Below are 13548 nucleotides of genomic sequence, written 5' to 3' on the forward strand. Positions count from 1 at the left end.
AGCTGGAAACGGGGAGAGACAGTCAGACAGACTCCCGCATGCGCCCGACCGAGATCCACCCGGCACGCCCACCAGGGGCAACGCTCTTCCCACCAGGGGGCGATGCTCTGCCCCTCTGGGGTGTCACTCTGCCGCGGCCAGAGCCACTCTAGCACCTGGGGCAGAGGCCAAGGAGCCATCCCCAGCGCCCGGGCCATCCCTGCTCCAATGGAGCCTTGGCTGCGGGAGGGGAAGAGAGAGAGAGGAAGGAGGGGGGGGAGTGGAGAAGCAAATGGGTGCTTCTCCTATGTGCCCTGGCCGGGAATCGAACCCGGGTCCCCCGCACGCCAGGCCGACGCTCTACCGCTGAGCCAACCGGCCAGGGCCCAGAATATTTTTATCACCCTAAAAAAACCCAATACTGATTAGCAGTCATTCCTCATTCCCCCCAAGGCCTCCATTCCTGGCAACCACTAATCTACTTTCTGTCTCTATGAATTTACCCGTTTTAGGCATAAATGGAGTCTTTTGTGACTGGCTTCTTTCACTTAGCATAATATTTTTCAAGGTTCATCCATGTTGTAGTTCCTATTAAGACTCCATTCTTTTTATGGCTGAATAATATAGACCTACATTTTAGGGAACCTGAGTGTGGGGGTAGAGGAGAAACAGGAAGTCTCCCTGACAAAGTTGTACTGTGGAGGCTTGATGGAGGCTGTTTTCCCTTAGCAAGCTGCCCCCCAAATGCCCACTATGAACCCTGTGCCTGCCCAGCATCTGCCACAGTCCCAAGCCCAAATGCGAGCTCCTCTGCAAGCCCGGCTGTGTCTGCAATTCTGGCTTTTTATTTAGTGACTCTCACTGCATCAATGCCTCTTCCTGCAACTGCTTCTACAACAATAATTACTATAAGGTAAGACTGCTGGGATGCCCAGATCCCTTGAGGGAGATTGTGAGAGGAACGCCTGGGTTTTGGTTCCATTTGCTCCCCAAGTGATGTGAATTTGGATCCATGGAACAGTCCCAAGGGGTCAGCTCTCAAACACTGGTTACACAATGGTGGAGTCATTCATTAGTCATGTGGTTTTGATTGTCATCTCAGTTCATACAATAATTATTTGTTAAACACCCACTTTAGCCAGGCATGATGCTAGGCCGTACAGATGGGTCTGTCATCCTGTGGTTTTGTGCTAAGTGCTCCTAACTTAATGTTTCTGTGCTTCTCTGCTCCATACTGGCAGTCTTTTTTTTTAATATTTTATTTATTCATTTTAGAGAAGGGGGGAGAGAGAGGAGGGGGAGGAGCTGGAAGCATCAACTCCCATATGTGCCTTGACTGGGCAAGCCCAGGGTTTCGAACCAGTGACCTCAGAGCTTTAGGTTGCCGCTTTATCCACTGCGCCACCACAAGTCAGGCCAATACTGGCAGTCTTTATACATTAAACACTAGACCAATCAAGTGATGCAGGGCCCTTACCTCCATCCTGAGGCAAGTTGGGGTTTCTGGGTATAGAGAGACACCTGGATATTGAGTAAAGCTTCTGGCGCATTCAGGGAAGAACAAAGTCTTTCAGAATCTTCCAAAGGGACTTGCAAATCTTGATAGAATAAGTCAAAAAAGAGGTGTCACTGTTCTTGTCTCCCCTCATTGATATCCCCTCTGGGGAGACATTTGTCAAGAGCACAGGCCCTGAGGGGGCACAGGCTCTGGGCCAGCACTATCAAAAGGGATAGCATTCGTGCTCGCTTCGGCAGTACATATACTAAAAGGGATAGCATTCAAGCCACACATCATTTTATGATTCCTAATAGCCACATTAAAAACAGTAAAAGTAGCCTGACCTGTGGTGGCACAGTAGATAAATCGTTGACCTGGAAATGCTGAGGTCGCCAGTTTGAAACCCTGGGCTTGCCTGGTCAAGGCACATATGGGAGTTGATGCTTCCAGCTCCTCAACCCTTCTCTCTCTCTGTCTCTCCTCTCTCTCTCTCTCTGTCTCTCCCTCTCCTCTCTAAAAAATGAATAAATAAATAAAATAAAATAAAATAAACTCTTTCTTAAAAACAGTAAAAGGAGCCCTGGCCGGTTGGCTCAGTGGTAGAGTGTCGGCCTGGTGTGCAGGAGTCCTGGGTTCGATTTCCGGCCAGGGCACACAGGAGAAGCGCCCATCTGCTTCTCCACCCCTCCCCCTCTCCTTCCTCTCCGTCTCTCTCTTCCTCTCCCGCAGCCAAGGCTCCATTGGAGCAAAGTTGGCCCGGGCGCTGAGGATGTCTCTATGACCTCTGCCTCAGGCGCTAGAATGGCTCTGGGTGTGACAGAGCAACGCCCCAGATGGGCAGAGCATCGCCCCCTGGTGGGCGTGCCGGGTGGATCGCATGCAAGAGTCTGTCTGATTGCCTCCCCGTTTCCAATTTCGGAAAAATACAAAAAACAAACAAACAAACAAACAAAACAGTAAAAGGAAACAGGTTAAACTAATTCCAATAATCTACTCAATCCCAGTTATTCTCATTTTAACATGTAATCAATAGTTACTAATAAGACTGTTTTGCCTGACCTGTGGTGGCGCAGTGGATAAAGCGTCGATCTGGAAATGCTGAGGTCGCCGGTTCGAAACCCTGGGCTTGCCTGGTCAAGGCACATATGGGAGTTGATGCTTCCAGCTCTTCCCCCTTCTCTCTCTATGTTTCTCTCTCTCCCTCTCTCTCTCCTCTCTAAAAATGAATAAATAAAATTTAAAAAATTAAAAAAAAAAAAAAGACTGTTTATATTCCCCTTTTTTCAAAATTAATAGTCCTCAAAATCCAGTGTGTATTTTATACTTGCAGTATATCTGAATTTGAACCAGGCACATCTCAAGAGCTCAGAGGCCACTGTGTGGAACAGAGCCACTGTGGAGTCAGGCCAATGTGAGCTGGAATCCTGGCTCCAGCACTTGGCTGGGTGACCTTAGGCAAGGTTCTTTACCTCCTCAAATCTGTTTCCGTATCTATAAAATGTGCTCAATAAGATGTCCTGCTTCATAAGATAGTTGTGAGATGAAATTAGATCCTGGCACAGACCAATTACTTAATAAATATTAATTAGTATTATTATTATTAGCAATTTATGATAACAGACGTAGCCTATTAATTAACAATACATTCAGTTATTTATTGGTGTTCAGTGACTCATCTCGGCTTTGGGTGTACTTCCTTTCTGTCGTCAGAGTTCCTACTTGTCTCCTTGGGGGCTACTTCCCACTCCAACCCCCTTAACCAGTCTCCTGAGTGACCCCGTGTCAGTGTTGGAATTGGCTGCAGCTGCAGCCTGGGTGGAAAGACCTGTCATAGTTGCCAGCATCAAACATCTCTGCCTTGCCCTGAGAGACGTGTATTAACTTATTACATATTCACTTATACATTCAATGAATGTTTATTGAGTACTTTGAACCCTCCTGGCATTGGTGTCACCATGAATACAGCATTATCCTTGCTCTTCTAATCCTGTCGGATTCTTTGGGATACATAGGGTCTTGGTTCACTCTTTCATTTAGCAGGTATTTATTGAGAGCTCTCTGCCAGGCACTGTGCCATGTGTTGGGGCTAACGAGTAAAGATAGACACGATCCCTGACAGGATCATAATCAAACAACCCCCAAAATAAATATAAAAGTGCAGCTGTGGTAAGTTTTTGGAAGGAAAGGTACCCGGAGCTATGAGGATGACCTAGTCAGGGAAGTCTGGAAAGTCTTCCTAAGAAAACAGTGTCCCTTAAACTAAACCTGCTGGTTGCCTAGGAAACATTTAGAAAGGGGAGAAGAAGAGCATTCTAGGATGAGAGAGAAGCATGTGCAAATGTCCTTTGGTAGGCATGAATATCTAGTAGGGGGTAGGAAGAAGAAAAAGTATGAGCAAGGTGAGGGCAGGTTCGGTGGAGGAGAAGGGAGCTATAGCATGGGAGGACAGGGTCTACCCAAGAGCTACATAGTGTTATGGCCCCTGATCCTTTGCTCCCAGCCTGGGGCAGAGTGGTTCAGCCCCAACTGCACAGAACGTTGTCACTGCTGGCCTGGCAGTGAGACAAAGTGCCAGATCTCTCAGTGCGGGACATACACGGTGTGCCAGCTAGAGAACGGCCAGTATGGATGTCGGCCCTATGGTAAGACTCTCCTCTCATTCTTTTCTTGCCTGCCAACCTTTCAGAGTGCATGTGACAGCAGGGTTCCAATCCCTCCCTTGACAAGAGAAGCTGGGGCATGCCACTGGGTGCGTGAGGTGGCTGTGGGACCGGCCCTGGTGAACCTGCTTTCCATGGTCTCCTCTCTTTCCTCCGCAGGCACTGCCACCTGCTTTGTCTATGGAGATCCTCATTATATCACCTTTGATGGGAGGCACTTTAAATTCATGGGCAAATGCACTTATATATTGGCCCAACCCTGTGGCAACTCAACAGGTAGGGTCCTGAAGATGCTTACACGGCCTGGGGGAGGGGTCTGACAGAACAGTTTGGCATGAAAGCAAATGGGAAAGGCAAGGAAAGTAAGGGTTGACATGTCTATCTAGAACCAGGACTTTCTCAAGACCAGGCTATTGGGGAAAATGCACCGTAAGACACTTCTCTTTATCAGTTGTGTCCTTGGCCAGGTGTTATTTTATTTATTTATTTATTTTTTACAGAGACAGAGAGAGTCAGAGAGAGGGTTAGACAGGGACAGACAGACAGGAACGGAGAGATGAGAAGCATCAATCATTAGTTTTTCGTTGCGCATTGCGACACCTTAGTTGTTCATTGATTGCCTTCTCATATGTGCCTTGACCGCGGGCCTTCAGCAGACCGAATAACCCCTTGCTGGATCCAGCGACCTTGGGTCCAAGCTGGTGAGCTTTTGCTCAAATCAGATGAGCCCACACTCAAGCTGGTGACCTTGAGGTCTAGAACCTGGGTCCTCAGCATCCCAGTCTGACGCTCTATCCACTGCGCCACCGCCTGGTCAGGCTTGGCCAGGTGTTATTGAGAGGTTCACTTGGCATAGTGGCAACAAAAGAATGAGAGAAGTACCACAAATGCCCACCCTGGAGGACATCCCAGTCCACTCAGGGGAGATGGATTGGTGACACGCCATGACAGACTGTTCTGGAAGAGGCAGTCAGTCAGGCCCCACTCCCATGTGGGTCGGAGCTTCCCTCTTGAACTGCAGAGCTGGTGTCTCCGTGGCCCTTTATCCCCCTGGGGCAGGTGTGGGTGCCTCCCTCAGTCAAATCCGAGAAATACTTTTTGAATGAGTCCCTGGGCACTCTTCATTCCTTTCCCCAACCAGAGCCCTTCTTCAGGGTGGTGGGGAAGAGTTGAGGAACAAGGACAGGAAGGCATGTCTTGCTTGAGCACAGTCTCCGTGATGCTGACTGAGACCACTATCACTCTGCTCAGGGGCAGGCGCACACTGGTGAGTCCATTTTCTGTTCAGCTCTGCTGGGGCCACTAGGCCTACCTTTGGCCTGTCCTGTGGGCTGCTGCAGCCTTGCCCTGGCCAGTTCCTGCAGCCTTGCCCTGGCCAGTTCCCGCAGCCTCCAGACCCTCTCAGGGACAGGCTCCAGAGCACTCTGAGTAGAGAGGTCTTTAGGATTATTGTGGAGGGTGGATGTGGGAGTCTTCCTAACCCTCATATCTGTCCATCTCTTTCCTCGGCCCTACTTTCTAGGTTGGAGGTCAACAAGTCACTCTCCCAACCACACCTTCTAAAGGCATCTTCCTGGCTCCCAGTGGGCGGTTTGTGGAGCTGCAGACTGAGTTTGGTTTGCGGGTGAGATGGGATGGTGACCAGCAGCTGTTCGTGAGTGTGCCCAGGTGAGACAGCTGCCACTTCTTCCTGCTCTGCACCCACCTCTCCCAGGACCCTCCAGTCTTCTTCCCCTCCCATTCTAGGCACTAATTCTCAGTCTAGGTAGGAAGCACCTAACTCAACTGGCAGGCCTCCCTTCGGATGAGGAGACAGGAGAAAATAGTTTCCGGGCAGTGGATAATAGCAGGATCTACTCACAGTGCTTTGGGAATGTGCTGGAAGGAGTCGTTAATGGGTTGTGGGAACTTTCAGAAGAGTGGTCACTTGACCCCCAGTCCCTAAGAAAGAGGGGCTCACAAGGGGAAGAAAGACTTTGTAGAAATAGTGAACAGCAAATGCAAGAAAAAACCGAAATGTCTTAGGGCCAGCAAAAGGTTTGTATGGCTGGAAGACGAGGTGTGAGCAGACGGAGAGGAGGGGAGACGGTACAGATGGCTTGGGGATGAGGGCTGTGGGGTACATGTGCCTGGCGCCTCGCATGGAACCCTTGGTCTGGGTCTGCACCTCAAATTTCTCTGCCTCACTCATCCCACGCTGCCCTGCCGTGGTCCCCCTGATGACTAAAGCCTCTTCTATCCACTGACACCTCCTCCCCGCCCTGCCCACCACAGCACCTACTTCAGCAAACTCTGTGGTTTCTGTGGCAACTATGATGGTGACAGTAGCAATGACAACCTGACGCCTGAGGGCAAGCCAGCACGCGATGAGGAGGAGCTGGGCAACAGCCTGCAGACAACGGAGAGTCTGGACCAGGAGTGAGTGAGGACAGCCCCCTCCCTCTCTGTCACTGCCCTCCTGCTCCTTTGCTCCATCTAAGGACCCAGCACTCTGACTGGCATCACCCTTATTCTCTTCTCTCTTCTTCAGCATACCCCCACTTCTGTCCCAGCGAAGTTCACGAACTTAGTGCCAACATGCTCACATGCTCACCCCTACCATCAATGGCCCTCAGGCAACTGTGAGCAGACCCCCTCTTGCTTGCCCGGCCCAGGTTTCTCATCCACTTTAGGTCTTGGTGTTTATTTATTTTATTTATTTTCATTTTTTTTCTTTCTGAAGCTGGAAACGGGGAGAGACAGTCAGACAGACTCCCGCATGCGCCTGACCGGGATCCACCCGGCACACCCACCAGGGGCGACGCTCTGCCCACCAGGGGGCGATGCTTTGCTCCTCCGGGGTGTCGCTCTGCCGAGACCAGAGCCACTCTCGCGCCTGGGGCAGAGGCCAAGGAGCCATCCCCAGCGCCCGGGCCATCTTTGCTCCAATGGAGCCTTGGCTGCGGGAGGGGAAGAGAGAGACAGAGAGGAAGGAGGGGGTGGGTGGAGAAGCAAATGGGCGCCTCTCCTATGTGCCCTGGCTGGGAATCGAACCCGGGTCCCCCTGCACGCCAGGCCGACGCTCTACTGCTGAGCCAACCGGCCAGAGCCTAGGGCTTGGTGTTTAAATGTCCTCTACTAGGAGTTGCTAAGAGCTGGGAGACTAATAGGGTAGGGCCAATGGAGGCAAGCCTTGGCCCTTAGGGCGTTTGGGGTGGGTCTCTTCCAGGTGCCGGAAGAACAAAACAAATCCTCCATCTTGTAACTCAACCTTGCAGAGCACTCTATTCGGGCCAGAGTCCTGTGGACGGCTTATTGTCTCCCATGGACCCTTTGAGTATGATGGATGTGGGGGGAGCTTGGCATCTGGGTCCTCCAAGGCAAGAAGCTCTGCCCTCTCTGCCCCCTCAGTCCCTCTGACCTGGCCTCTTTCCTCAGGGAGTGCTTGCTTCACCTGCCTCACTACCTGGCCTCTGTCTTCTTCCACAACTGCATGTTTGACATGTGTAACTTCCAGGGGCTGCCGCAAATGCTGTGTGCCCATATGGCGGCCCTGACTGAGGCCTGCCAGGATGCTGGCTACGCAGTGCAATCCTGGAGAGGACCCCGGTTCTGCCGTGAGTTGTGCCAAGAAAGGAGGATGCTGTCTTCATACACATGTGGGAGCAGAGGGCCAGCATCTGAGAGTGTTAGCACAGGCTTGGGGGTGCTTGGTTGAACCCCTTTGCTTCCACATGTGGACAGGGAAATCTGCACAGTCAGAAATATCCACTGAGAAAATCAGTTACCTGCAGACACAGAAAGCCTTTTCAGCTGCCTGAGGCTATGCAGAGCAACAACTGGGCGCGTACCTGCCCAGGTTGCCTGACGCATACATTAAACACAGATCTGTGGTTGGGAGGTTGCACCAGGACTGCCGCACAGCTGCTGATTATGACCCAGCTCTCTGGTAGTTTGCTTTAGGGCAGGGCCATGTCCTTGATCAAGGCCCCATGGTTGCTCTTCCAGCTCCTCTTCCACCTTGACCATTTATCTGGGGCATGTCTACATAGCAGCACTGTTGAGGTTCTTGGATCAGTCTGATCCTAAGAACCTGCTTCTTGGTAGCTCCCTGCCGGCCTCTCCTCCCGGCCTAGGGTGGAAGCTGAGTTCCTCGGCCATGCTTCTCCTGGTCCCTCTCTTCTTCTCAACATGGTGCGGAGGCCTCTAGCTGTGTGTCTTCTGAACTCTGGGCTACAAACTAGCTACAGACGTTCTTTCTCTTGTCCTTGGCCTGCCTCACACCCTTCTCACCTGTGCTTCTCCCTTCACCAGCTCTGGACTGCCCACCCAACAGCAAGTATACCATGTGTGCCAAGATGTGCCCCAACACCTGCCATTCTAAGTTCTTTGGCAGGTCCTGCCAGGACCGATGCGTGGAAGGCTGTGAATGCAACCCCGGCTTTGTCCTCAGTGGTCTCCAGTGCATCCCCCAATCCCAGTGTGGGTGCCTTGACCCCACGGGCCACTACTTCATGGTGAGCCCCTGGGGGGGGGGCTCTTAGCCATGCAGCTAGAAAACCCTCCTCCAGGATCTGAAGTCTGCAGCAAGAGAGCAGGGGCTGGGTGGGACCTGCAGGGCTGGGGTTGGGGAAATTCTGGCTCAGATCTCCTTTCCCTTTTCCTTTCTTCAGCTCTAGTTCTTTTCACACAGACAGGGATGGGATCATACAGTTACTGCCTACACTTCCCAGCAGAGCCTGAGACCCCTGCTTCTCTTCCTTCCCATCTTCCCTGCCCTCTATGTCCCTGAGTCACTTTCTTGAATCTGTGTGTCCCCTGCACTCTTTCCAAACACCATCTTCTCTCCTACCAAGTCCCCTTTCTCTGCTGAAGGACTGCAGCTCCCTCCTGGGCCTCTGTCTTCACAGACTTCTCAGAGGCAGCTTTTGGAGCCAGACACTCCTCTGTGTCACTTCTTTCTTCCTTCTTTACTTGTTGCTCACCCAGGTCCTAGAAATGACACTGATATCCATCAAAACTGTCTACCACCTGAGGTCCACTTGGATGTCCTCCCATCAGTCCCGGTCCCAGGCCCATTGCATGCTCTCTGTCCATGCCTTGCTCTCTCAGTTTCACCTTCTTCTCAGCCCCTTTCATCCTGCTCTGCCTCCAGCCACCCAATCACCCATACCTGTTGAAGTTCCTCACCTCCTTTGAGGTCCTGTTGAAATGCTGCCTCCTCCTTCAAGGCTTCTTGATAGGCAAAGTCAGAAAGCACCCCTCTAAACTCTGTAGCAAGTGCTTACTGTTTGTACAGATGGCAGGAAACTCTCACTGGGTGCCCTGCTTGTCCTCGTTGGGTGCATATTGTGTTGGAGCACACGATCTATCAGTTTACATGTTTCCTGCCCTCATTGGGTCATGAGTTCCCTTAGGACAGGGACGTTGTCCATTTAGTTCATTACTGAATTCCTAATGCCTGGCACCATGCAGATATAGATATCTATTGGAATAGTGAAGGAAGAAACAAATGATGGAATGACTGAATAATTGAGTGAATTCCAAACTTTTGCAACTAATCTTGATGCTTTGCGGAGACAGGAATGCCTCCCCAGTGAGCAGGCCAATGATCTGAATAACAGTGGGCTAATAGTCAAATTTGGGAATAACCTCTTTTTCTTCCCTTCTTTCTCTTTTTTTTTTTTTTTTCTGAAGCTGGAAACAGGGAGAGACAGTCAGACAGACTCCCGCATGCGCCCGACCGGGATCCACCCGGCACGCCCACCAGGGGGCCATGCTCTGCCCACCAGGGGGCGATGCTCTGCCCATCCTGGGCGTCGCCATGTTGCGACCAGAGCCACTCTAGCGCCTGAGGCAGAGGCCACAGAGCCATCCCCAGCGCCCGGGCCATCTTTGCTCCAATGGAGCCTTGACTGCGGGAGGGGAAGAGAGAGACAGAGAGGAAGGCGCGGCGGAGGGGTGGAGAAGCAAATGGGCGCTTCTCCTGTGTGCCCTGGCCGGGAATCGAACCCGGGTCCTCCGCACGCTAGGCCGACGCTCTGCCGCTGAGCCAACCGGCCAGGTCCCTCCTTTCTTCTCCCAGGTAGGGCAGCACTGGTTCAAGCCAGGATGCAGACAGCGCTGCATCTGTGAAGGAAAAAATATTCGCTGTATGCTCTGGAGGTGCCGAGCCCAGGAGGTCTGTGGTCAGCAGGGTGGCATCTATGGCTGCCATGCCCAGGTTGAGCAGTCGGGTGGAAGGTGAACAGGGGGGTTACCCCTGCAGCATGAAGCATGGGCATGGCCTTGCCCTAAAGCAGGCTCCCCAGAGAGCTGTAGCATGTCCAGGGGCTGGAAGGCAGTTGCCCAGAACCAGAGCAGTGTCTTCAAAGACCCAGAGAGTGAGGTTGGGGCAGCCCCGGTTCTTTTTTTTTTTTTTACGATTTTATTTATTGCTTTTTCAGAGAGAGGAGGTGGAGTAGGGTTGGGGGTAGCGAGAAGTATCAACTCATAGTTGCTTCACTTTAGTTGTTCATTGGTTGCTTGTCATATGTGCCTTGACCAGACAAGCCCAAGGTTTCGAACCAGTGACCTCAGCATTACAGTAGCTCAACACTTTATCCACTGCGCCACCACAGGCCATGCATTAGCCCCTGTTCTTCACCTCTCCAAGCCAGTCTGACTGCCCAGTGAGCTATGGGGACCCCCCCCCAATGTGGATTTACCAACATGGCACCTCAGCACCAATGTGCCTCCGAACTCCATGTCCCCTTTCCCAGGGTCTGCCACCTGTACTGTCTCAGGGGACCCCCACTACCTGACATTTGACGGAGCCCTGCACCACTTCATGGGCACTTGCAGCTACACCCTGACCCAGCCTTGCTTGTCAGAGTCCTTGGAGAACTACTTTGTCGTGAGCGCTACCCACGAGTTCCGCGGTGGGAACCTGGAGGTCTCCTATGTGAAAGCTGTCCACGTGAAGGTCTTCAAACTCAGAATCGCACTGATAAAAGGCCGCAAGGTTGTGGTATGTGCCTCTGCCTACCTCCCCAGACCCCACAGCACCAGCTTGCTCAGAACCTCCGCTGTGCCCCTCCTTGCCCGCAGACCTGCCCGTCTGGCTTCTGGGGCCCCTTGGGGAGTTTCCTTGCAGTAAACCCGGCCCCGGTTCCTGAGACACAACCTCTGCCTCCCTCCTGCTCATCGGTCGTGGTCCTGTTGCTGTCCTTATTCCAAATGCCTTTCTCTACTGTGTCCTCTCTGCCTTTGTAGCTGAATGGTCACCAGGTGACCCTGCCTGTGTGGACTGCACAAGGTCGGCTAAGCATAAGGCCCAGTGGCTCCTTTATTCTCCTCTACACGGATTTTGGGCTTCAAGTTCGCTATGATGGGAACCACCTGGTCAAAGTGACAGTGCCCTCCACCTATGCTGGCCAGCTCTGTGGGCTATATGGTAAGTTCCCTGGGCACCTGCAGGCAAAGCCATGACAATGGGAAAGAGCCTGTCCTTGTCCTTGCTCACACACACACATAATTAGATGTCCTAAAGTGTTGTCCACCACTTCATGGGTGGAGGGCATTGAGCATGAGGGTGAATGTTAAAGAGAAGCTCAAGCTGAAGAAAAAGTTAACCCTGGTCGGTAGAGTGCAGAGTAAGGGGCCCCTCGGGGGAAGGGAAATGGTGGTCCTGGGACTGGGTCTGCTTGCAGGTTACTTCTGTGGTCCCTGTTTCCTCCTCCAGGAAACTACAACAACAACAGTTTAGATGACAATCTGAAACCCGATAGAAAGCCTGCAGGGAACTCCATCCACCTGGGGGCTGCCTGGAAGTCCAATGACTACTCGGAACCTGGGTGAGCTGGGAATGGGGGTGCCAGGCGTGGGGAGATGGACCTGGGGAAGAGCCTCAGCAGGCGGCCTGCATGTGTCCGCTGTGTGTCCTCAGTCTCTCCGAGACTGGACTTGATAAAAGATTGTTCGGACCTCCCATGCCCCCACCTACTGATTTCTCCTGTGCTTACTAATCTGTCTCTTTGGAGAACCCTTTTGGGAAGTCTGTATTCAGATCTAACCTCTTTCCTTCCTGCTGTATCTTCTGACCTTCCTACTTGAGGGCACCACCTTGTTCTCTTCTCTTGTCTTTATTCACGTCCCTGTTTTCCTCTCCACTTTGCTTCAGTTTTTGGGAAGTTTTCTCCAACCCTAAATTCCTATCCTTTCCCCTCTCTTTTTATTTAGCTGCTTCGTTGAGGGTGCCAGGTCTCCCAGATGCCAGGAGAATGAAGAGGCAGACATCTGGAATAAAAACTGTAATATCTTAATTAACCCTTTGGGTAAGTCTCATTCCCTGCTGGCCCCATTTTCCTCCTCCAGGATAAGAGAAGGAGGAGGGAGATTGGTCAGGGAGGGAAGAAGAGTGAGGCATGAAGTAGACAACCTGACCTGTGGTGGCGCAGTGGATCAAGTGTCCACCTGGAACAGAGGTACCCTGGTCAAAGTACATATGGGAATTGATGCTTCCTGCTCCTCCCCCCTCCTCTCTCTCTCTCTCCTCTCTTCTTTAAAATGAATTTTAAAAATCTAAAAAAATAAAAAGAAATAGGCAGTCAGGAGGAAGGCAAATGAAAATGCAGAGGTAGTGTGCACCTTTTTTTTTCTTTTTCTTTTTCTTTTTTTTTTTTTACATAGGCAGAGATAGGGACAGACATACAGGAACAGAGAGATGAGAAGCATCAATCATTAGTTTTTTGTTGCACGTTGCGACTTCTTAGTTGTTCATTGATTGCTTTCTCATATGTGCCTTGACCGCGGGCCTTCAGCAGACCCAGTAACCCCTTGCTGGAGCCAGCGACCTTGGGTCCAAGTTGGTGAGCTTTTTGCTCAAACCAGATGAGCCCGCGCTCAAGCTGGCAACCTCGGGGTCTCGAACCTGGGTCCTTTCGCATTCCAGTCCGACGCTCTATCCACTGCGCCACCACCTGGTCAGGCGGTGTGCACCTTCTTGGGAGCCTGACAGATAAGCCTTTTTTGCATCTCAGGAAGTAGATTCTCCGTAAATAGAGATTTTGATGGAAATGGATGTTGAATTCACTTCAAGCAGCTGCCTGGTTCTGCTTCCTTCCTAGGCTTCTGCTCTTACACACCTGTGGTTTCTACCTTCAGGACCCTTCTCCCAGTGCCACGAGGTGGTACCCCCACACTCCAGCTTCACCAGTTGTGTGCATGGCCAGTGTGGAACCAAGGGTGGCGCCCTGACCCTGTGCCGCTCCCTGCAGGCCTATGCGTCCCTGTGTGCCCAGGCTGGCCGGAGCCCTGCTTGGCGGAACAGCACCTTCTGCCGTGAGTCACCTGACCATCACTCCTGCAGCCTGGAGGAGTCCCCCTGAACCTCGTCCTTTCCCTAAATTCTGTTCCTCTGCTCTTCCCTTCACGACCTGGTCCTCAGCCCCC

General features: G+C 51.9%; 1 protein-coding gene across 1 annotated transcript in view; it reads left to right on the plus strand.

The window, feature by feature from the left end:
* Positions 1–13548, plus strand: part of ZAN (zonadhesin) — a 37580-nt gene that overhangs the window by 12103 nt on the left and 11929 nt on the right. Inside the window, 17 exon segments of the mRNA XM_066383655.1 lie at positions 709–753; positions 756–892; positions 3978–4119; positions 4297–4413; positions 5279–5307; positions 5309–5404; positions 5660–5805; positions 6412–6555; positions 7346–7453; positions 7555–7733; positions 8431–8633; positions 10202–10352; positions 10878–11125; positions 11371–11551; positions 11840–11951; positions 12337–12431; positions 13261–13437. Of these exon segments, the coding sequence (XP_066239752.1) occupies positions 709–753; positions 756–892; positions 3978–4119; positions 4297–4413; positions 5279–5307; positions 5309–5404; positions 5660–5805; positions 6412–6555; positions 7346–7453; positions 7555–7733; positions 8431–8633; positions 10202–10352; positions 10878–11125; positions 11371–11551; positions 11840–11951; positions 12337–12431; positions 13261–13437 (2310 nt within the window).

This window comes from Saccopteryx leptura, chromosome 4 (genome assembly GCF_036850995.1).
Source record: "Saccopteryx leptura isolate mSacLep1 chromosome 4, mSacLep1_pri_phased_curated, whole genome shotgun sequence".
NCBI lineage: Eukaryota > Metazoa > Chordata > Mammalia > Chiroptera > Emballonuridae > Saccopteryx > Saccopteryx leptura.